At 42.5% G+C, this 24,220-nt stretch overlaps 2 protein-coding genes across 3 annotated transcripts; one reads left to right on the forward strand and one right to left on the reverse strand.

The window, feature by feature from the left end:
* Window positions 1-4,314: 4,314 nt before the first annotated feature.
* zic4 (zic family member 4) lies at window positions 4,315-9,048 on the reverse strand. Of its 2 annotated transcripts, XM_034560257.1 has the most exons (3): window positions 8,439-9,048; window positions 7,701-8,330; window positions 4,315-5,626 (listed from the first exon to the last, which is right to left on the reverse strand). In XM_034560257.1, exons 1-3 carry the CDS (start codon window positions 8,863-8,865, stop codon window positions 5,187-5,189), a joined length of 1,497 nt encoding a protein of 498 aa, XP_034416148.1. In that variant the 5' UTR covers window positions 8,866-9,048; the 3' UTR covers window positions 4,315-5,186. The 2 variants fall into 2 exon arrangements, with proteins under 2 accessions (XP_034416148.1, XP_034416147.1); XM_034560256.1 differs by having other exon boundaries at window positions 7,701-9,046.
* A 304-nt stretch (window positions 9,049-9,352) lies between these two features.
* Window positions 9,353-16,135, forward strand: zic1 (zic family member 1 (odd-paired homolog, Drosophila)). The gene is made up of 4 exons (XM_034560221.1): window positions 9,353-9,858; window positions 13,018-14,003; window positions 14,454-14,617; window positions 15,027-16,135. Exons 2-4 carry the CDS (start codon window positions 13,043-13,045, stop codon window positions 15,222-15,224), a joined length of 1,323 nt encoding a protein of 440 aa, XP_034416112.1. The 5' UTR covers window positions 9,353-9,858; window positions 13,018-13,042; the 3' UTR covers window positions 15,225-16,135.
* The last annotated feature ends 8,085 nt before the right edge of the window (window positions 16,136-24,220 follow it).

Consider the following 24,220-nt stretch of genomic DNA (forward strand, 5'->3'; position numbering starts at 1 on the left):
CCTTGTTTGTGAACCACTTCCAGGAAAATTGTTATTTTATTTTTATTTCATGCAGCACACATGCAGTCACACACACGCGGGCTGGTTCTTTTTTTTTTTTCTTCTTTTTTTTTCACCGCTGAAACTTGAAACACGAGGCCTCTGGAACACTGCTGCGTCCTTGGTAGAATGTCATATTTGTGTTGGATCTCCACGCACCCGAACACACCTGTTCGCTCCTTTTGTCAGATAGCACCCAACACGCACTGGGATCACGCAGGGGTCAGTGGAGGATGATGAATTCACGTTATGATCAATTACTCCACGTCAGATCGACTTAATCGCCAAAGGCCAAGTCCTCAAATTCAGAGTCATTTATTCCGCGTGATGCATGGCCCACTTTTAACAATCTGAAGTGTACCTCCACGAGCCTGCGCATGGGGCTTTTCTCTGATTATTCACATTCATATTAAGTCTTGAAATCTTCAATAATTGTATAAAGTGGGTTGTCACGTGAAATTATGAGAAATATTGTTTGAAATGACTCACGTTACAACTCTGTGGTGCACGAAGAAACCGAGCGCCCGCCTTCCGATTACTGTTTATGTTTCTTCTTTTTTTTCTGAATAAGACTCCGGCAATATTTACGCCTATATCTGTTTTTGCACCAAATCGCAGCAACAAGTTCTCGTGCACGTGCGTGCCAACGCGCGCACCCAACGAAGGAAGTCATCACGGCTCGTGCTAACTAGACTGCGAGATCAAATGAGAGAAGGGGAGCCGAGATCAAAAGAGAGCCAATAAGCGGGTCGCTGATTCATTCATGCAGCTGCATTAAGACCAAGGCCAACAGGCGTATCACGCACTGAAAGGGAGCTGCTATTCAGGGTGCAGGTGTGAAGTATGTGGCACATTCTGCCATATAATGTGGCGGTTGTTAGAAATCCGTGTTCGGGCCTATACGCTACTTTGGGGGGGGGGGGGGGGGGGGGGGGTCTGTGGATGACGGTAATCCAAAAAAAAACAACCTAAAATAAACCTGGGGAGCGTGATGGTGGTTGTGGGGCGGTGTTTTTTGTATTACTGGCACTGCCCCCCCCCCCCCCCCCCCCCCCCCCGCCCCCCCACGCACCGCGCGCAGGTTCTCCGGATAGTGACTTATGTGAGGGTTGCCTGCTATATCAATATCAATATCTGTGTAGCTGTAGCCTTAAAGCTGCCTCAACTCTGCTTGCTCACCTTTTATATGCGGAATATACAGTTCGTTTAGCTTTAAAGGTTGTCATAAATCTTTATGACAAAAACTCGCGGTAGCCCATATACATCACTGCCACGTGATCTTGTAAATCCCCACTGTAACTATGCAACCTGGACGTTATCGGAATATAATATTCAATATTAATGTCGAGCTTTATGGCTGCACTTAACTTGTGGCTGTGCCTTTTGACCGCACTTCTTCACACTCGATCAGAGGAATTAAGTGCAATACATGTGCATATGGTGTAAACAATACGAAACCGTATAAGTGGGTTGGGAGATTTATTTCGCCATATTTATTACATCTAAACTCTATTTACTTATGTATTGACTATAATAAATAGAAAAATCAATGCATATTTTTCTTCGATCAGTGTTTCCAGGAGGCCAGCTCTATTGTAACAACTCGGTCGTGCTCTTCCGGTCTGTTTCTGGTGGGTCTGTTGCACCTGTCCCTCTGCCTTTCTCTTTATTTTTCGTGGCAATTTTGGCCACTTCATTCCTGATAATTATGACCTGGTTGGTGTCGGAGGTGCTGATGGTTGTGGTGTTGGAGCGTGGGGTGGGCGTGGGGGAAAGGGGGAGTGATGTGGGTTGTGTGGAGGGGGGTGAGTGAGGCTTTTACTCCTAGACTGCTAATCCCCCTATTAAAAGGGTTTTGTTCAATAATGCCGGACAGTTTCCGGAAGTAGGATTACCGCCTCCATTATTTTACAAAGAAATGATATTTCACACTCAAATGAGCCTTAGGTTGCAGCAGTGGTCCTGAGAGGGCCTGGTGGGGAATGAAATGGATTCATATTCTTTATGTTGCTCCTTGGCAGTTCAAAACCTCCCCCTTCTTTTCTTTATTTTTAACACCATCTATTCTATAATTAATTTGAAAATATTCCCTATGAAACTGCAAAGCAGCCACCAGTTTCCTGTTTTGGTCTGGCATTAAGTTGTGCAGCTCAAGTGGAGGCTCTTCTCTTTCTCACTATCGTACGCGCACGCGCTCGCGAAAACACACACACACACACACACACACACACACACACACACACACCTGTTCTTGATTCTTGACCCCAGATATCAGATCAGAGGTTGTCGGTCAGCTGAAGGTGGGAACCCAAACGGGATCAGTTGTACTCTGGCGTGCGTGCTTGCGTGCGTGCGTGCGTGCGCGTGCACGCCAGTTCACTCACTCTTTACTGATACGTTGCCACCAAGCCCTGTACAGCTTCATTTCTCATTGAGGACAGGGTATTTACATGTGGTAAAAGTGATAAAGTATGAGGCTGTACAGGTCTCTAAACTATTGCAGAGCAGACGTCCACGTTGCTGCTGATGTTGCATAACTTTATGTTTTTCTCTCTCTGCGAGCTTCCAAATGAATTCTAGGCCATTTTTCTTTGATCTGTGCCTGCAGTAACGATCAAATTCACGAATACTTTGGCTGAAACCAATGACACACGGACCTCGTGTTGTAACTCTCTCGCCTTCTTCTTCTTCTTCTTCTTCTTCTTCTTCTTCTTCTTCTTCTTCTTCTTCTTCTTCTTCTTCTTCTTCTTCTTCTTCTTCTTCTTCTTCTTCTTCTTCTTCTTCTTCTTCTTCTTCTTCTTCTTCTTCTTCCCTCTAATGAAACAACTTCTTAAACGATGCCTCTCCTTCACTCCCAGCTCTGAATGGAAAATGTTTTTACGCGACTCAGTTAGTTCTTGTCCATTTTGACGACTGGAACGAAAAGCTTTAGACGGCCCAATAGAGAGGAGCCCAATAGAGAGGAGCTCAACAAATCGGCGACAAAGGGCTTTCCGTGTCATCAACGTCGTTCAGGCGACCTAGAAGAATCCCTCTGCTATCAATTCACACTTCAAACACTCGCACTTTCAATTGAGATCCAACTATCTTGTTGCTTTTTTTGTTGTTGTTGGTCTTCCTTCCTTCTTTTTTTCTTCATGTTTCTTAAAGAGCATGCATGGTCCCTGCTTCTATTTGGGTTGGTTTCGTATTTGTTCTTTTCTGTGAGCGTGGGGCCTCTTCCAGAGAGCAAACTGTCATGCACTTAACCAAACTCCATTAACATATCAGAGAGTTGTAGCGGTGTTGTTTCCACCCACGTATGCGTTAGTCAAGGCCGCGAGAATAAGAGGTGACCCTCCGACGAAAAAAGTTTTCCCAGCACAGCTCTTCGCGTTTCTGTTTAGCATGTTTTCACTTCTCCTAAAGCTTATTTTACACACTTTTTATTTTTTTTATTTGATTTTGTATCTGCAAGTGGTGCACAAAGCTGAAATAATTCCTTCTAAAGTATATTGTTAACTGTATCTTTATCATTATAGGCAGACGTGCTTTTATGGTTTTACATATTTCATGCATAGAGCCTAAATATGATTCTGGTTGAATTTATCCATTGAGCAGCTCGGCCCTCTTGCAATGCAAGTCTATTATGATGTGGGACAACTGCCTTTTAGCGGCTTCTCCTTTGATTGTCGTAAAATAGGCCTGGAGCAAAAGAATATATTTTTCTTCTTTATACTGCCCTCGTCTGCAATATAAAGGACATAGATTACCGTTTCCTACCCCATGGGAAGCAAATATTACATTCTTTAGAGCGGGCTTTTGAGTCCGCGGACTTGGCCCCATATCATTTGAGTTTGACTTGGCTATTGCTATAGAAATCTTAATTCACCATGAGGATTCACAGTCGTGAAAAAAAATGGCTCTTTGTACAAAATGCTCTTTGAAGTCTGGATCAGAATATTGTAGCCCTTCATCAAACTCTGCTCACGTCTGCATCAAACCACTGCTCAGCAGAGAAAGTACGACTTTACCAACGTTTTTAAGTCTCTCCTTTCACCGACAATAACGTATTTAAATGAAATGTGAAAAACCGTTCATTGCAATTTTTGCTTTGAGCCTTAGCTGTTTTAATCTAGATATATTATTACTCGAGCTTAGAGTAGGTAATGGTTGGTTTACATGGAAATATTATTTTTAAATACATGTCATAAATTGTGAACATGTTCTCCAAAAAACTCAATTGATAACCCGGCTGTAAGTTCCATATAAACCCGAATGGCTCAGCAGATTTTTCACTTTAGTCATACAAGATTTATTCAAAATACCCACAAATTACAAGGTAATTCGGTACGCATTGTGAGTGCCGCTCGATTTCAGATATTAAAAATGAGAACAAAAAATGTTGACGACAATGATACAAAATCACGAAATGCCCACTTTGATAAAACATTTATAATTTCACGATCGTATATCAAATACTGCAGGCTTATGAAACAGTTCAATTGTTGACCTTCTGCACAAATGAGGAAAACACAAAACAATACTGTAAACATATACCGTTTGTACAAATAACCGCAGTACTTAGACACTGCTTGGAGACAGATCCTTACAAAACATCAACACATCGAAACTTACAAAATTTACAAATGTACATTGTTGCCCTAATTGAAACATGCACTTTGGTTCGATAATACAAAATCCCTCAATTTCAGATTGAAAAATAAATAAAAACATATTGAAGTCTAAGCTCGAATTTAGAAAATAGTTTTACACCAACATGCCTAGCCTACAATAATGCACCACATAGTCTAACGGATTTACACGTCTCTCTCTCTCTCTCTCTCCACAAGTGGACCAGTGGGCCGTCAGGGCGTATAGGCACCGAGCCAACCATTTTGAATAGCTGAGGTTTGAAAATATATATCTTTTTTTTGTTTTATTTTTGCCTGGATATTAGCACGTCTTTAAGGTTTGCACGTGTTCCTTCCAATGTGGTTTGAAATGGGTCTCTTGGCACTGGCTGTCTGTTCGGTGGCTCAACCAAAAACGGGACCAGTGGGCCTTCACAGGCATATAGCACCGAAGTCAAAACCCATCTTTAATAGTTCGGCTTTGAAAAGCGTGTTCTGTCACTTCTGACTTCTTCTCTTTGAGTCCAATGGGATTTAAAACGCGTCCCTCGGTTCTGGGTTTCTGTAAGGGGGCTCGTCTGTGGGGTCCGGTGTGGAGGCCCCGCTGGGTGGTGTTTGGGCGCCACTGGCACCTGAACTGTGGCACACGTACCACTCACTTAGATTCGTGGGCTGGGAGGCTCCCACCGGCTCCGACAGCACCGAGGAGCCTCCTGGCTCCCGGCCCAAGTCTGAGGAGGGGGAGACCAGGGACGGGGTGGACGACTCGTAGCCTGAACTGGGCGGGGGGGACTTGCAGTGCACCTTCATGTGTTTCCTCAGGGAGCTCGGGTGCGTGTAGGACTTATCGCAGCCTCTCACTTTGCAGTTGTAGGGCTTATCGCTGGTGTGCACGTGGGAGTGCTTCTTCCGGTCACTGCTGTTGGCGAAGCGTCGGTCGCAGCCGTCAAACTCACATTTGAAGGGCTTCTCACCTGTGAACAGTGACGGTGACATCATTAAATATAAATCAAACAAATTACAGATTCAAAAGGTCGATCATGAATGCTCACCATCAGGCTTCGTGTTATTTATTGAACTATGTATTTAAGAGACCATGAATATACTAACAATAAGGGTAAAAAGACATACCTGAAATAAACTAAGCAACAAGTATGCAAGTATCTGTGACCCAACAAAAGAAAAACTACATAAAAAAAAGAAGTTTAAAAACAAAGCTGTGGCAAATACAGCCACTTTGATTATTTGTTTCTTGATTTATCAAATATTATTGTATATGTTGTATTTACAGTGAATACCCCCTTATCCCACGTGCACTTAAAAACAGTGTGCTACTTGGACAGAAGACCTGCCATGAGTCTGGTGTAAACAGGAGGGCTGACCCCCCACTGTCCTGGGTCCATACCTGGCGTCTACATGCATCGAGGCATACGTCAAAACAGACAAGCTATGAGCACAGACATAGCAGGCCTAAACACAACTGAAAAATAATGATAGATGAAAGTATTGCCACCAGGCTACGCACCTACTGTGTGCCAACGCTGCCTGTCTGCTATTTGAATCCTGCAAATGGTTATGGACTGGGTCTAATTTTGCTTTTTAATAACAAGTATTTCTACCTGATTATGACAAGGCGAAAAAAACACACCAAAAAAAACAAAACAGTCTGAATAAATTACACGGAAATCATCCGCTGCTGATTTTTCTCCTCCCGATTAAAGCTTTTGAGAATATGTAATTGCCTCTGTCTAATTACACTTGCGGGTTGAATATCAATTTGACCTTCAGCTGCTGGGTTGAGAGAGCCAATCAAGGATATTAGTGTAGTACAAGAAAGCGTCGAGGAACAGACCCCAGGGGCAGCCCCAGTCATAACCACACTTTCAGATAGGTTTTAAACATGATACCAAAGACCAGGCCCCTTGGGAGTCAACACACAGAAATAATTTAACAGATTTGTTCTTAGGTAATGTGAGCAAATGATATGAATAATACATAGGGTGCAGAAATGGAGCAGAGGGGGAGTGCCATGCAGCCACCGAAAGAGAGGAATGTAGTCATTGTATTCATTTACAAGTCTGACTCGACATTTTGAGGCCTTTTTTTTCTCCCCACCTCACTGGCTCCGCATAGCACGTCATCGTTTCACAGAGGCGAGCAGCCATATTGTGTCGTTATATGTTTTTATCAGAGCAAAGTTCAATCAGAACTGCTGCCTCGAGCTGCGATGCACACACGCCACTCATTAAAGTCAGCTCCGCCAACCTGTTGGTGAATTATTTCCGCCGTCTGCACTTGTCAACTTGTTGCTTTGGCTAAAGGCTACCAAGAGCTGGTCATTCCAAGAGCAGGTTTACACATGTCACCATGCACACACACGTCATATCACGGAGGCTGCAAGTCCTCTTTGACATATATGTGCAATATAAAAAGACTCCCCTCTCTGTAGCTTTAAGTGTAATGCAATCCAGCCAACTGTTATCATTAATACTATTAATGGTGGTAATAAAGGCATAACACTGCTGCTAATAAACACAGCTACAAGTGGCTGGAAAACACATCCTCATCATATCAGTCACACTCAATGTGAAGATGTGTAGTGTGCGTGGACACGACCTGACGTGGGCCTCGGTCTTTGTGCTGTGTTGTAAACAAGAGGTCGGACCGTCAAACGCCTGAGTGAGCTGTACCACAACCCCCCAAAACTCAACCTTCTGCTAAACATGCGAGCACCGACGCACCTCACAACAAACAGGTGGGCAGTAGCTGTCGCGTGCTGATGTATTAGCAGCACCGATTGATTCATTGCCACGTTGCACCAGAGGGCTTTTTTTCTCTTTTTTTTTTTAATGCTTAAAATCCAATTCAATTCAATAAAAAAAAGTCGCGAAAAAAAAAAAAGATGTTAAAATTATGCAAATAATCGCTTCCCTTGTGTGCGGATATATATGTTTGAATTCCGACATGCAACTGGATCAGTTATTTCTCATATATCGTAGTACATTTCCACAACATTTCATTTAATGAATAATATATATTGCTACTGACCTGTGTGCGTCCTTTTGTGGATTTTAAGGTTCTCGGATCTTGCAAACACTTTCCCACAGCCAGGGAATGGGCATGGAAACGGTTTCTCCCCGGTGTGCACTCGAATGTGATTTACAAGTTTGTACTTGGCTTTAAATGGTTTGCCTTCCCTCGGACACTCTTCCCAAAAACATATGTGGTTCGCCTGCTCTGGTCCACCGACGTGCTCCACCGTCACATGCGTTACGAGTTCGTGCATGGTGCTGTAAGTTTTGGAGCAAAGTTTCCTCGGCGATATCTCCGGCTCCAGCCACTTGCAAATCAGCTCTTGCTTTATCGGCTGCCTCATGTAGCGGAAAAAGGCACCGGCTCCGTGGTGGTGGTGGTGGTGGTGAGCGCTGAGATTCATGTTCAGATTCAGACCACCGTAGCCATGCAACGGCGAGGCGGAGAACGGATCAGCCCTGGAGCTGGCCACTTGGCTCAAGTGATCAGACCTAACGTACATTTCTCCAGGTAGTCCTAACCTTATTTGTCCATTCAACGCTTGGCCACCCGGTGATCCGCTCGAAGACTGGTCGTGATGGAGTCCGGAGAAGAGGGTATGGTTCCCGGCGTCCGGGTGATGACCATAGTGTCCGGGATAGCTACCTGTTGTTGAGACAAACATTCCGTGGTGAGAGGCTGAACCAGCAGTCTGGTCAGTCAGCACTGGCATGGCTTGAGCTGTCAGATCTCTCCGGATGAGGAAATCCCTACCTGCGGATAAAGCCTGGGCCGTGTGAGACATGGAATAGGGGACCGATGTCGCCTGAACCGGGCCAAAAGCTCCCGTTTGACTGGAGACCACTTCACTGTGGCCTGCCATATGATGATTGTGGTGGTGGTGATGGTGGTGGGGATAATGATGGGCTGGGCTGATTTTGAGGGCCGCGGAGTGCCCCATGTGTTCTGGCCCGAATGGACTCGGCCCCAGGCGGGGTTCCGCAGTAATCTCCCCAGGGTGCGAGTGAGCCATTGAGTGTGGATGGCTGCTGAACCCCGGGAAGCCTGTCACGCTCTGAGGGGTATGGTGGTGATGATGGTGATGGTGGTGAGCCCCTGCCAAGTCAACTAATCTCAGCGCCGTGTTCCGTTTGGAAAACGTAGGGTCCATCACGGGGCTTCCCAATGCATCCACGCTCATTACTTCCTAATTTTAGAATAACTTGACAGCAGGCAAAATAATAATGATGATGACAAATATATTTTAATCGCAATGAAAAATAAAGAAAAAATACTTTTTAAAGTTAAGTCTATCTGCAGACTACATGGAATCCCATTCGGTTGAGAGGCAGCAGCAGGACGCTTTGATACTGAATAGAGATTCATGGTAGGCGCTGCAGCCCGTGGAGCCAAACAATCACCCTGCGCTCTAATTGGTCAGAGCTCGGTGATTGACGTCACCAGTGACAGTTTCCAACGTGAAGAAAAATGTCTTAGTGACAGCGAGCAGCCAGCACGCATGCGCAGTGCCTTGGGCAACGTTTGAGAAAAGTAGTTGTTATGCAAAGGTTATTGTACAATAAAAGTCCTAAAAAGTTGATCCAGATATACAGTCGCCTTTCTTTTGTCGCAGCGAACAAAGGCTGCGCGGCTATGAAATAGCAATTTCCCCACTCTGATTCTGCAATTACAAAACAGTGTCTCGCAGGAGGATGCATAATGCCAGTATAAAAGTTGTTACGATCATAAATAATGCAGTGATATCTTCCTGTTAGCGCTGCAACGAATGTAGGACAACGTTATGCACAAATTACGCACTACTTTACGCACGTAAAAGGTCGGCGTCAGCGGTTAACTTAACCAAAGAAAACCTCCACGTGGGAGTTTAAAATAGTCCGCAGTATATACCATTAATAGGCGCTTTGATAAATACCCATATTTAAATATCCAGTCGTTCGCCCTTCAGCGCGTATACTACAGTCTCGACTCCGTGCTCCGCTTGGTGGGATCCGTGTAAATAGTAAGTGTGAATAAGGCGAACTGCGGCCATTGTCCCGAGGGGGAAAATTGTAATGGACGGGACCTGTTGTTATGATCCGGGGTAATTTTGCTTTAGACCCAGGACGGCAGCAGATGAGGCTCACAGGAGGTGGTGCCGTTGCAGCCTTAAGACCAAAATAAAAACGTGTGCACTGTAAGTATCGGTTACTACAATAATATCTTACGAAGTATATTATTTAGTTAACATGTCTGCTTTTTGTTTGTATGCTTAAAAGAAAGATATTAGTTATGGATCATAAAAAGATGCCGTATAAATTATCTGTTAATAATATTTTTTGCCATGCACTTTGTCTTTTTATCAACTGACAAACAGGACTATACAATGCAACGTGTAGTCACTAAACTGTTTGGGTGTCACTGTACACGCGGATTAGCCTGACACTATATATATATATATCATAACAAATGATTTTTTAATATATTTGTTGTATTGCCATAGTGATGCTTTTGTAATTAACTTATACTTGACACTCATCAATGTATTATTTAAAGTGAGTTATATCTTGTGTACTGAAACCAAATAGGGGGGATGGGTGGGGGAGGGGGGGGGGGATACTGAACGGTTAATCTTTGTAGTTGCAGACAAAAATAAATTGCTGCGTGAAGCGACCTTAAAGAAGGTCACATACAGTACTAATCACTTTGATGTGCACATGAAATGTGTTAATGTGTTATTTAACTTCTGATGTGATCATAAGTCATTCGTGAGAATGTATTGTCACGGGCGCCCGTCAGTATCTTCACCTCACACTCGAGGAGAAAGTAAACTATATCAATAATATATCTTCTTTTTGGATGTGTCGTTTTCAGATAAAAACAAACAGACATTAATTAATTTAAAATGCTGAATAATACTACACTCACTCACTTGGCTTATTTTTGTATAATAATTATATATATATATATATATATATATATATATATATATATATATATATATATATTATATCATTAATTCCTCTTGGTTACCTCTCGGAATTGACTTGTTGAAATATTTTCTGACAGCCTCATGTCCAGCGCGTTAGAAATTGAGTCAATATTTTGAGACATGACGGATCCCATACAAACATGTTTATTAAATGGCCTTTGCGCATGGGACTCATGAGGCTCACAGCTGCCTTCAGAGGCATCACAGCACCAGCCTACTGCACAACTTTGAAGTGCTATTTCTGGTCCAAGTTGCGACCGCACTCACTCTTGGAGACAAGAAGCAGGGGAGTTGTATCAGTTGTATCAGATCCCAAACAAAAGAAAGTTACACATATAGAAAGGTCTCCTAAACCGCTGCGTTGTTTCTGCTTTGGCTTTGTCTCTTTCACTGTAAATCATAAATAGCTCAAAGTAGCCATTTTAAATTCAACAGTATGCCCTCCAGCATATTAGGACCATGACACTAAACGGTTATCGGCGTGTTGATTAGGGTGCATCTTTTATGCATATGGCTAAGTGATATAGCCATTTCATTTATCGTAATCATTGAAAGTTCACATCCATTTGCAAAGGAATGTATAATTCCAACAACTCTTTTCTTGACACACAATGTCCAAGTTAACCTCTCTTGCAAGTATATGACCTCCACTCATGAATTCCCCCCTTTCTCAATGATATACCATTCTTACCGTTTCCACCTGTTAAAAGATCCCTCCATATTTTGCATAGCAGAGTAGTAGTGGGCTATACCTACAGGCTGGATCAAGTTGAAGGCGTATACATGTTCAGATGAGAACCACATAACGTGCCCTCTTTCCTTGGTCTCCCAAGACTGACTTGGAAAATGCCTTGTAGAAACGTAGCCTAGTAGCCAAGAAGATATTTTAATGGTCCGCATGGCACGTCTGTGCATGTGGCTTTGAACTCTAGCGGCCGGGGGTTCCTGCAGAGAGCGCCGCAAATCCCACTTGATAACTTCGACAACCCACAACGTTTTACACACTAGCGATGCATCACCGGCCTGCACTGGACTAAGTTGTTCAGGCACAGCCAAACCGTGATGGATACATTATAGGCATCCTAGTGGATCCAAGTTAAATACACGGCCGTTATATCCAAGGTTACACCTCTATGGTGAGCACGATGATGTGGAAATCTGAAGCACAGATGTTCCACATGGTGTGAGCTCCAGTGGCCGCCGACACGTTGTGTTCAAGGGAGACAGAACAACACAGAATGCGCGCACGAGAGGCAGGCATTATTGATAATAATAATAACCCAATAACAGACCTTTTAAAGAGCGCGATGAAGTGGGCAGACTTCATATCCGACTGTAAGCGTTCCCATGGGGTTTACCGATAAAAGACGTAACACTCGTGTCTCCGGACCTGTACCGGACACACGTCATGATGGACCACCTCTGAATGGCATATACGGGTTGTTTACCAATACATGCAATTCATTGAATTATTGTCATTTTGTTTCTGACATTGCAAGCGTGTGTCATTCATTAGACAGATATAACACACACACACACACACACACACACACACACACACACACGCACACACACGCAGACACACACACGCACGCACGCACAGACCCAAGCAGAGGAAAGGTAGATATAAATATATCCATGCATACATATGGATAAACTGTGGGTGCGTAATTGTACAAAGACGTCACCATATCCACCACCAGAGGGTTTGGGTTTGCCGATCTAATGTCCCCAGGTTAACACAGACATCAAGACACATGTGTTTTATAATAAAAAGCGGGATGTGGTTGCACAACGTGCTTTGTCTTTCGACCAAGCCAGTTGTTGCCTTGTGTTTTTCAACTTTTGTTTTGCTGTTATTCAGTCTTTTAACCAAATCCACAGTCAGCAATCTCACAATATCTGGGATTGATGATGCAAAGAGGCCAATAGAAGTGTGGGCCCTGCATCGTGGATTGTTATTTGGTGAGTGGATGTTATTGGGGGGAAAGGGGCTGCGCCAATGAGCGCGCAGCTCCGGCACCACATGACTACCCCCCTCCTCTCCCATTCATCAGGGCTGGACTGTGTTGTCTTTTCAATTCATTTATCTGCAGGAATGATTGCGACTATCAGTCTAGAGCTCACCGCCTGACTGAGGAGGTGAAAGTTGCGCCACAGGAAGATAAACCACAAAAGACAATATTGCATGTATACATGATTTTGCGTGTGCATCGGATGAGCGGTATAGGGGAATTCCTCGCGTCCTAGAAAGTAAACAGAAAATCGGTGGATTTGAGAGTTTGCTCAGACGAGTGAGGTCCAAGAGATAGAGCGAGGGGGAGGAAGAATATCTGTGCGTGATTTTTTGATTTCTGCTCTCAGTCGTCTCGGCGAGTCTAGACTGAAGATGCTCTTGGACGCAGGACCGCAGTATCCCACCATAGGAGTCACTACTTTCGGCTCCTCACGGCATCACTCAACAGGCGAAGTCACAGAGAGAGAAGTAGCGTTGGGGATAAATCCGTTCGCGGATGGGATGGGCGCCTTCAAAATAAACCACAGCTCCCACGATATCGGCTCCGGACAAACGGCGTTTTCCTCCCAGGCGCCCGGCTACGCGGCAGCCGCCCTAGGACACCATCACCACCCGAGCCACGTTGGCTCTTACTCCACGGCGGCTTTCAACTCCACCAGGGACTTTCTCTTCAGAAATCGGGGTTTCGGGGACGCCACCGGGGCGCAGCACAGTTTGTTCGCATCCGGAAGTTTCGCAGGGCCACATGGACACTCAGATGCAGCGGGGCACCTGCTCTTCCCAGGGCTCCACGAGCAAGCGGCGAGCCATGCGTCTTCCAACGTGGTCAACAGCCAGATGCGGCTGGGCTTCTCGGGGGACATGTACGGACGGGCCGACCAGTACGGCCACGTTACGAGCCCGCGGTCCGACCACTACGCGTCGACCCAGCTGCACGGCTATGGCCCCATGAACATGAATATGGCCGCACACCACGGAGCTGGGGCCTTCTTTCGATACATGAGGCAGCCGATCAAACAAGAGCTCATCTGCAAGTGGATCGAGCCGGAGCAGCTGACGAATCCCAAAAAGTCGTGCAACAAAACTTTTAGCACGATGCACGAGCTCGTGACCCATCTGACGGTGGAGCATGTGGGGGGACCGGAGCAGACCAACCACATCTGTTTCTGGGAGGAATGCGCCAGAGAGGGAAAGCCATTCAAAGCCAAATACAAACTTGTAAATCATATCAGAGTACACACCGGAGAAAAGCCCTTTCCGTGTCCGTTCCCCGGCTGTGGCAAAGTATTTGCTCGATCGGAAAATCTAAAAATTCACAAAAGGACTCATACCGGTAAGATCCGCTCATATTGCCCGTTTTTTTTTTGTTTCATGTTGACAATATCCAATCCAAAAATATGCATGCGATGTGGGTTGTTTTATCTGGCAGCTGGAGTCTCTTTACTGGCATGTGATGCAGTGCAATTGTCAACAGAATTGTATTCTAATGTTATTCTTTTCAAGTCTCGTTATTTTCTGGTAAAAAGTTATTATTGTGAATTGTGAATTAAATACAATGAATTAACCCATGCGCCTAAATGGCTTAGTCACATGTATTTGCAGTGCGTTAGTGAGTCTGTCAGTCAAATGTATACGCGTAAAGAGGCTTCCTTTTCACTCTTTACCATTAGTCTGTTTCCACACATTAAAAAAAAAAATGTATTTACAATAATATATAATGTGTAATTTTGATTGTGTTAAACATTGTATTCATTCTTTTTTGTGTGTGTGTGTGTGGATTTAGGTGAGAAGCCTTTTAAGTGTGAGTTTGAAGGCTGCGACAGGCGATTTGCAAACAGCAGTGACCGCAAGAAACACATGCACGTCCACACGTCTGACAAGCCCTATCTCTGCAAAATGTGCGACAAGTCATACACACACCCCAGCTCCCTCCGAAAACACATGAAGGTAAAAAAACCGATGGCTTTTTATTTGTGCATATTTGCTTTCAGTATTGTTTTAATAACATTGTGAAACCGTATTTCACACACAGCGTGTATTTTTTGACGCTCGGAAATGATAGTACAAATATGTACATGGTGTAATATTATTAGAGGAGGTTCTTTTTTATCATTATTATTATAGAAATAGAGAAGCATGATTTAATTTGCCTTGACAATGTATTCATTTCTTTAAACCCAACCAATAGATTAAGATCGTATTGAGAATAATAATGTTTAGGTTATGGTTTCAAAACATTTAAATTAGGACATTTTTTTTGTTTTTATTCATTTCTTATGCACAACAAAAAATACAAAGCAGCGATCAAACAGTGTGTGCAGGATGCTTTTTTATAACGTTTTTCTTAATGTTGAAGGTCCATGAATCCACCAATCCAGCACCGCAACCATCTCCGGCGGCCAGTTCAGGGTACGAGTCGTCCACACCTCCCACTATAGTATCACCGTCCACAGAGAACCAGAGCAGCAGCTCCATATCACCAGCAGCCTCAGCAGTTCACCACACAACCAGCCACAGCACGCTGTCGTCAAATTTCAATGAATGGTACGTGTAAATATTTTTGAACACAAAAAAAAGAAAAGAAAAGAAAAAGAAATAGAAAAAGGACTGCATAATTTTAAAAAGCAACTGCTTGGAATCAAAGACTTTATAAAGTCAGACAGTGAAACATGGACTGAGAAAACACGGGAGGCCCGAACGATCAATTACAGGCTGTCTTAGTGCCAATGAGAGAATGCATGGACAAAAAGGAGGCAAGGACAGCCACCGAGTTTAACTTTTTTCCCTCAATATTTCTTTGAGTCCTTATTTTTACTGAGAGACTGCTCGAAAGAGATCTCAAAAAAGCATGCTATCTCCGGGTAGAGGCCTGAATTTTTTTGTACATAAGGATTTCACCAAGTTGGAAAAAAAATGTAATATTTTATTTTGTAAATAGTTCTATCACAGTTTAAGGGAATTTGTGAAAATGTGGTCCCTAGATATATGGAGAATGAGATGGGTTTAAAGAATATTGCGATGAATAGACTTCATTGAAAAGAATGTTATAGTTGTGAACCAAATGTGAATTATTCAGTATTACTACAGTCTACACGTCGACCTAACCGACTCTTAGTATTAATGTGCTTTTGTAGCCTATTCAGTGCAACATTTTCGTCCAAGGTCCAGTTTGAGTAGCACAGTATCATTGTTGTTATTTAATGTCATGTCGATAAATCGTGTAGTGAAAGCCTGAAATTCCGTGTCAATCTGTTTATGTACGTGATAAATATAAAATCTCTGTCAATTGCTTTGTCTGAAAGGAAGTATTATTACATGTAAGTAGCTCAATTTTCCATATTTATCCGCATGTAAAGGACCGGTAACATGTTAGAAATGATCGGTATTTATGGAGAAATGCGCTCGTATGTAAAATTTAGTTTACAAAAAAATGTTTGGATACATTTCGTACTATATTAAAGGATTAAAACAAACAATAATGCATTGCGTTGGAGGTCATTGGTTGCATTGGTGAAGGTGATCTTAACACGGGTTCCTTTTATGTAAGATGCATAACATTTAAAAATGAGCTGCAGACTTTATTTCCACCATAATAGTGCGTTCAGCACGGGTTCGCTGAAAGAATAATCTCACATTGCACAAATAATTCTAACTCTTTATTGTGTGTGGGTGTGTATGCGTTTGCACGTGTGTGTGTGTGTGTGTGGGGGGGGGTGGGGGGGGTGGGGGGGGGGGGTGTCAAAGGCAACATTTCATTTAAAGCTGAAGGTTGTGTTTTAAACGCACTGTCACAACTTCCCTGACAGTCAATGATAAGCAAATGCACTCCCCCTTTCTGCATCTTCTGTTTATCCAAAATTAACATCCAGCACTTTGCCCTGCAGTAATGTGCAAATTAAATCGATTAATCACGGCGGTTGTTCCTTGGTGTAAACCGAGATAGTTTGCGTTACTTAATTGTTCGGGAATCTAATTTTCAAATCTAATTTATTTTTCTTTGACGCGTTTGCCGGATTTCATAGATTTAGGGTGCTGAGGAGTCAATGTGGCCCCCTCATTGTTCCTGGCTGCAGCTTGCTTGACCGCCCCATTAGGCAGAGATCACATCAGCAGCCGCCAGTGATCATGGTTAACACTGCCAGTGTGCACGGAGCCACGATCTGTCAGTCTGCAGCTTTGTCAGCACTGCTGTAGAGCCGAGAAGAACCAAATAGCAATGTTAATCGTAAAAACAATCCACAGCACAGGATCGGTGTGTGTGTGTGTGTGTGTGTGCGCAAGCTTTCCCGTTTGTATCAGCAAAAATACAAAACATCCACCATCTTAGATGATTTGCTGAAATGTATTCATATTTTCTTTTTTCACGGACTATTACATTTGGAGATAAATGAAGGATGGTAATAAAATGACTTTTTCGACTCTATTTAACATCTATTTAGGTGCACTGCTGTAGGAAAAAAGACGCACGTGCACGCTGAGTGAATTCGTCTGAGAAATTCACTTTGCAGCTTTATAGAAAAATGTTCACATGTAACTGGACATATAAATACAGCAGTTTAAAATGGATGTGTTAAAACTATCTTATGTGGTTTGAAGGATGGTGATGAATTCCACACATGCGCCATATTTAAATATAAAGCGGGTGCCAGATTGGCACATGCGGAAGCTGGATCCACCTTAAACCAGTTTATGCATCAGTTGAACTTGATATAACCCTTTAAATGGAAAACAATTAATACATCTGTTTTAGAGTCCAAGCTGTTATTGATGGACATATATTGAGAATGTGAGCTTAGTTTGGATTGGTGGTTGTTTGCCTCATTGTTCAGTTCATAGTTCCTTTTTTTATCCCCTTGCTCATGTTTTACTGAAGAGAGAAAGTATAACATGTTTAGTCCAGATCGCTGCAGCTTTAACGTGCCACGACTGCATTGCAAACTGCAGTTTAATTTCCACTTCAGTCTTCTGTCGTATTGCTTTTACACTGAACCCACACGCGCTATCAAAAAATGAAATGCTCGTAAAAAAGAAGAGTCGACTAAAGGCTGCAGCGCGTGCGCTATCGGACTGCCATGGAGCTCATGGTGACTCCATGATCAAATAGGAGCGCAGGAAAAACATCCACTTTAAATGTATTTACGCTCAAGTCTGGAAATGACAAACATCGAGATATGGGGGGAAAGCGCAGGCGCCAGTATCATGAATATTTATCACCAGCACTTGTGGCCAGTAAACCGAGTCTGACGTGTGTGTTACCGAGTAGACACTCCGCAGCTTAGCTGCGCATCGGATATCAGACCGAATGGTGGTGGTTCAGCCTTTCATTTCATGTTCTTACACGTCTAAAAATCTGAATTGTGCGGTTTTATTATTTTTTTGCCAAATAACAGTCAGTTAATCCTCGCAAGATATTAGAATGGCAAAAGTTGAAAAAGAACACACCTGCTTGTTATTAATGAAAACGTGGCTGCATTTTAGGGTCTTCTTTCTTTCTTTTTTTTAAATGACATTTTGGATCTCATGTGGCATTTTTCTGGAGAGCTCTCTCTTCAGAGACAAATGTATTATGGATGAACCTGTTTAAAAAAATAAAAAAATTACATGTCTAGATAAATGCAACTTTTGGTGAGACTTTTTGCAGCCATGGACTAACACGCATACTCCAAAGATTCGGAGAAAGCTATAGTCTTGTGCCCCTTGATGGATGAGGTGCCAATGCCTTCAGCATTTTGATCTGCATGCCCAGCTGCCTTCACTCAGTGAGAGCCAAATCAATAAGTTAATACACATTTGCAGTTGGGTTGAACTATTAGATTCCTTGTAAGCTTATGTGTTGACATGTGATATATATTTTTAACAGCTTCCACGTTTGAAAAACGCCCCAAATTGCAAGACAGTAAATATCTTGCAAAAATTGTATTCTTAGAGCCTCCATCTGAGTTTCAGGGTCCTAATACAAAAAGGTCAAATTCAAGTCAATGCCACTTTAGTTTATTGGCATGCAGACATGTCAAAACGCCTCCAAGAAACCCTGTCGTATTTGCAGCCATAGAAGGATTTAATTGCCAGACTCAGGGTAATGGAGCAATCCATCCCACAGTGAACGTCGACGTTTGCATACAAAAATAATCCAGACATTGATTTTTTACACAAAATGATTTATAATCTTAGAATAATGGACTGGACTGGTTGTTTTTGTTCCTTCGAAGTTTGAAAACGTGTTTTTTATTTTATTTTTTAATTTCTATTTCGTCCTGGGCAAGAAGGCCATGCAGTAAAGACACACTATATGTATCATGATTATTTCATTCAGATATGTGTAAATACAACACTCTAAAATGTAAGCTTGTATTTAAAATAAATCGTTTACTCTGACATTATACTATCCGAAAAAAAACCAATTAGATTGCCACACTTTCTGACTTAACCTCAACTGTATACACTCTCTTTAAATCTTTATTATTTTCCAACCGCATGCTCTCACGTGCAGTTTGAGTTGTCAGCCCAACGTGCCCGTTTTATATAAAATATACGCTTCATGCATCTTTAGAAATAAAATAAAGAACATAACCCACATTATAATTTCCCCCCCCCCCCCTCGTATTATTTCCTTATGATAATCCTGAACTAGGAGCTCGTGCACGTCCACAGCTGACTTAACCGCATCCCTGATTGGGACATTCATCTCGGCTTTGCCACCGCAGTCGCACCGCCGGGTCGGGAGAGGAGGGCTCGTTATAGTGAAACATCGGCTCCCGGTGACCCCCGTTGCATCAGTTATGGTCTCTGACACGCTATTAAGTTTGAGACCGTGCAGGAGATTTGTGGAGGCGCTGACACGGTGTTGTCGCGTCCCCCTTTGACGCGTCGCTAAATGAGGCCACTCCAATTAGCGCTTTGCGACAGGTTGACGCTGCTGTGAACCTCTGCGGAGGGGAAAAACGCGAGTGAGCCTCGGGAACGTGCGGCGACGTCGCGTGTTCACCGCTGAGCCGCTGTTGTGTAGTTTGTTGTTGTTGTTGTTGTTGTTGCTGCTCAAGGGCACTCTGGCGGCAGTGGCCGAGTCAAGGAATAGAGCGACATTTAACTCCAGGAAATGCCAGCGACAACCGACGAGCTTCCGGTTACAGCATTTGGCTTGATTTAACCCTTGCAATATATATAATTTCAATAATAAGACAGTGTGTGTGTGTGTGTGTGTGTGTGTGTATATATATATATATATATATATATATATATATATATATATATATATACACTCACTGTATTATTATTGAAATAATACAATAAAAAAACAAAAAATTCTGGAGTTTACAATTTGTTTTTATTACAAATCATGAATACCTTCAATATAGCTGTTATGTGTAGGGTGACAGCAGTTTCCAATTTTGTTACTATAGAGCCACAGCCTTTTGTTTACAGACCAAGTGCAGCTGATCTGTTATTGAGGCGTAAATCAGAGGATTTGTAATGAACTAGCCGGGATGAAATCAGCCCACATTTTTTCTTTTATGTGTAAAAAAAAAAGCGATACATATGGTGCATTAATAGTAGAGGTCTTCTCACTTACAGAGCAGCTTGTGGACATCTGCTTATCTGATGAGTCTTATAATGACTTCTTATTTCACAAAGAGGATGACCAGACAAAGATAATGACTGACAGATTCCCTCTGATCCATTCCATCAGGGCAATGTTTCTGTCAGTGTGCATCATGAGGTGTCCCTCAGGGAAATATGGCTGAAACCATATGAACTCCTATTTATAGTAACCCTGATGCAAACTGATATTTGGGTTTCATCCTGTGTCATGCTTTGTACCCTGTTACATTTAACAATGAGTCCCAATTAACCCATGTATATGTATTCTGTGTGGCATATGCATGGTGTTTTTAATTGTCGGTAGAGGCAAGTTATTTCTTGCGATGGGGGCATCTTAGAAGCCTGTTTTCAATCATCACCACGTCGACAAAAACAGGAATTTCCCAAACTAGTTTCTGATTGGGACTTTTTCAGGGTAACATGATTTTTTCTCTTAATTCAATTTGTTTGTCTGTGCTGGTAGAGGTTTGGTAGTTTACAATGCGTCCTTTGTTAAAAAACTTGATGTTGTAAAAGAAGAGTCACAGTCAAAACACACATACAAAAAAATCCTAAACCCAAGTCAGCGTATGAATACTTTAACATCCAGCAGTATTTGTACACATTATACTAACTCACCAGCCTCTGCCCAATGACTTTATCTCAGGGTCGACCGAAATTCATAGTTATTTTCCCGTTGGGCTACTTCCCAAAACCTTCAAATAATTGGGAATGAAAAGAGGCAATAAATACAGGTTGTTTTTGCGTGCAGGTATTTGAACTAGGAATGGATTCCTTTTCATTGTTACTCATGGTGTAAATCATTTTATAAATAAAGTGTGCAATGAAACAAACTGGAATCATAATTCATGGTTAGCTGGATGGTGCGAGCAGAGTTGCAACTACTTTCATTGCTCAGTTAATATCTACTTTTTTTTTATTTGTTGCCTGGTATTTCTTAAGGCTCAGTTCAGTTAGATTCTGAATATGGAAGAACATCCATCATTAGTCCATCTTTCCGTTGGTAGAGAGTCCAGTTCACACTGAGGCTGTTTGTGCATTTAGATATTTCACATTTCTTATTATCGAAGTGTTTACTGAAAAGAATAAAACTGTCATCAAGCCAAAACCTGGAATCCTGCAGTAAAATGTTAAGATTTAAAGGATGCCTGTCAATGGATATAAATGTCAACAAACCAATCAATCATCAACATCATTTCATTTGGACAAGAAAAGCAACGCTTCAATCCTACCCCAATATGTTCCACCTCTCATTTATGATTATACTGCTTTCTCAGAAAGAGAGTGATTAAAAGTATAATTTGGCAAACAAAACGCGCCGTGTATAGGTATCATCACAACAGTGCGCCTGGCGTGGACTATTTCTCAACAGCTGCCTCAGCAGGACACGGGTGGAAATGCAAGTCGACTGGCGATGGGAGCCAAGAAAGATCTGGAAGTTGAAAGTGTCGGTCGATGTGTGTTCAACTCTAGCAGGCGAAGAATATTAGCTACCTAATGTTGCCAGAGGAGAGATCTGGGAGGAATATGACTCATTACAGAGGAAAGCGGCAACATGGAACTTCATTTGGTACACGAGCAGCAGACTGTCAAAATGAAATGTTAAATGTTGAAAGCCATTCTAATGATCTGCTGAGAGAGTTGCAGGCTTTCAACATCCTGTTCAACAATTCCCCATTTTACAGCGCGCGCTCCGGCCTGTGTGCAGCAGCTGCTCCTGCATGTATTAGTGCAGTTCCATTCGATGTCTTTGACTCCTTATATCACAGCTAACCGAGTGGCTAGGCGTGATTTAGGTGAGAAGAGATGGGAAATGTGTGATGTAACAGGGTCAAGTCACTTCAAGGAGCTGCGGTGACTTCTGTGCTCCTTTTGACAGGGATGGGAAGGAAGTGTGTGAAAGCGCCTCTCTTGCAATATTAAATACATGGCAGGGGTTTTTGAATTAATTTCAGGCCACGGCGGCGAGTTGAAAGTGCACAGAGGTGAGACGCCCGGAGGTAATACAACCCGGTGACTGCTCGGTTTCCTGTAAACATGCAGGTTAATAATACTTAATATGCTTACACACTAATACGTGAGGAGGTTGAGCAAAGGGCTGTTCTGCAAAAATGTCAAACATCGACCAAACACCTCAAGCTAAATAGGTATTTCCTGATGCTACGTTTGCTTACATTTTGATGACTCGAGGTGCAACGGACCTGAAAAAGGCAAAAGCCTCATTTTTGGTTTTGTAGCCGTGCACGCTAACATTTTCCAGCATGGATCGTGTATCGCTTCATGACAACAATAACATGCTGGCAGGCAAGAAATCCATCTGTGCTACCCGAGTGACCGACCGTCTGACAGTTTCAACTGTGATCATTCGGTATATGTTTTGCTGATGATAATTCCTAAATAAAACGTCATGCATTTGCGTGACATTATGTGTGTATCCCATTCATTACAATTGCTCGTTGCTCACTCGTGGTTTGATTGATAATGATTGGCCCAAATTTGCTCGGTCCAGGTGTTTGCCGTTTATTATTCTTCGACCCTCTTCAATTAATCACTAATTGATGTTTCCACCTGCAATGGAGATTATCCTACAATGGGCCAAAAACCTCGCACAAATATATCAACATGTTTACCAATGAGATGTCAGGATTTTAAAGTGATATCCAAAAGTAAAACACATTTCCATGACTGCCTGTAGCCAGCGCCTGTGTTAGTTGTGTCATTGTTTCTTGCACAGCATGAATATAGACAATGTTTGAGGGTTTTTCAAAGTACATGACCAGAGTTGATTTCAATGCTCGCCATGCCCAGTGGATTATGTTGTGGTTGAGGTTGGGTCACTGTGTGGGACGTGACATGATATTTAATGTCTGCATATGGAAACACTTTGTATTCGGAGAGGAATTTTTTGAATAATGTTGCATCAATAAAGACTTTTTTATTACAATGTGTGTCACAAGTCAGAACATGTTATTGTGTGTTTGGTCTGCCACGAATCATTTAGAATTCCTCTTAAATATTAATTTGTTGCTAAAGGTAATCTACTAACTCAGTATAAGATGCTGTTTTTTTCCCGAATAACGCAGAGCCATGAACACTCTAGTTGTGCATGCTTTTCGGAGGTCTCATAAAACCTCTGTACTCTACTGAAAGGGCAAATAAAATGTGAGCACTCACAAAAGGTCAAGTCTCTCCAGAAGATCAAGTTCTGAAAAACAGCGCGACTTTAACCGACAAATAACATCAAAACTTTGCAAGAATTGTAGCAATGAAGACTGAAATGGAGATGAAAGCTTTTCCGGAGCTCAGAGGAGAGCTGCGTTACGACTGAATGCAAAACCACATCCCAACTTGTCAGCAGCTTTTGCAACTTAAATATTAATATTGAAACTTTGCGTTGCATGATGGATCTTAAGTGCTGCAATTCTAACCATCATATATTATAACATAGTTATGGTTTCAATCCAGTGTGAATGTCTGTTTATTGATAGCAAAAAGCAGGACTGGTGTTGAAGTGACACATCACTTGGATGCAACCACTTGTTTTTTGGAAACATGTGACAGCCCCCCGTACTGCATCCACTCAGCTATTTGGTATAAAGCCACGCACAAGTGTTATCAAGTCTTTCAAAAGAGCATCCGGCTGAACTTCTCGCTAAAGGTTGTTTCCAAACTCATGCAACGTAAGTATCCATCTGTCATCGCTTCACAGAAATCTGCAGCCCCCGTCCTCAAGCAGATAAATGGCGGCATGTTGCTAGCTAATGGCGAGTGGAATGATTGTTTGAAAGCAGCTATCTCTGCAAATCGTTTTTAATACACGTGTTAAAAACTAACAAAAAATCGTTCTAGTTGTTTGTATTTTCTTTTCAGGAAAATAATTGATTCATGCTTAAAACCCACAATCTGTAATTGAGTCTCACTTTTGAAACTCCGCCACTGCACCGCTGGCTT

Source organism: Cyclopterus lumpus, chromosome 20, assembly GCF_009769545.1.
Source record: "Cyclopterus lumpus isolate fCycLum1 chromosome 20, fCycLum1.pri, whole genome shotgun sequence".
NCBI lineage: Eukaryota > Metazoa > Chordata > Actinopteri > Perciformes > Cyclopteridae > Cyclopterus > Cyclopterus lumpus.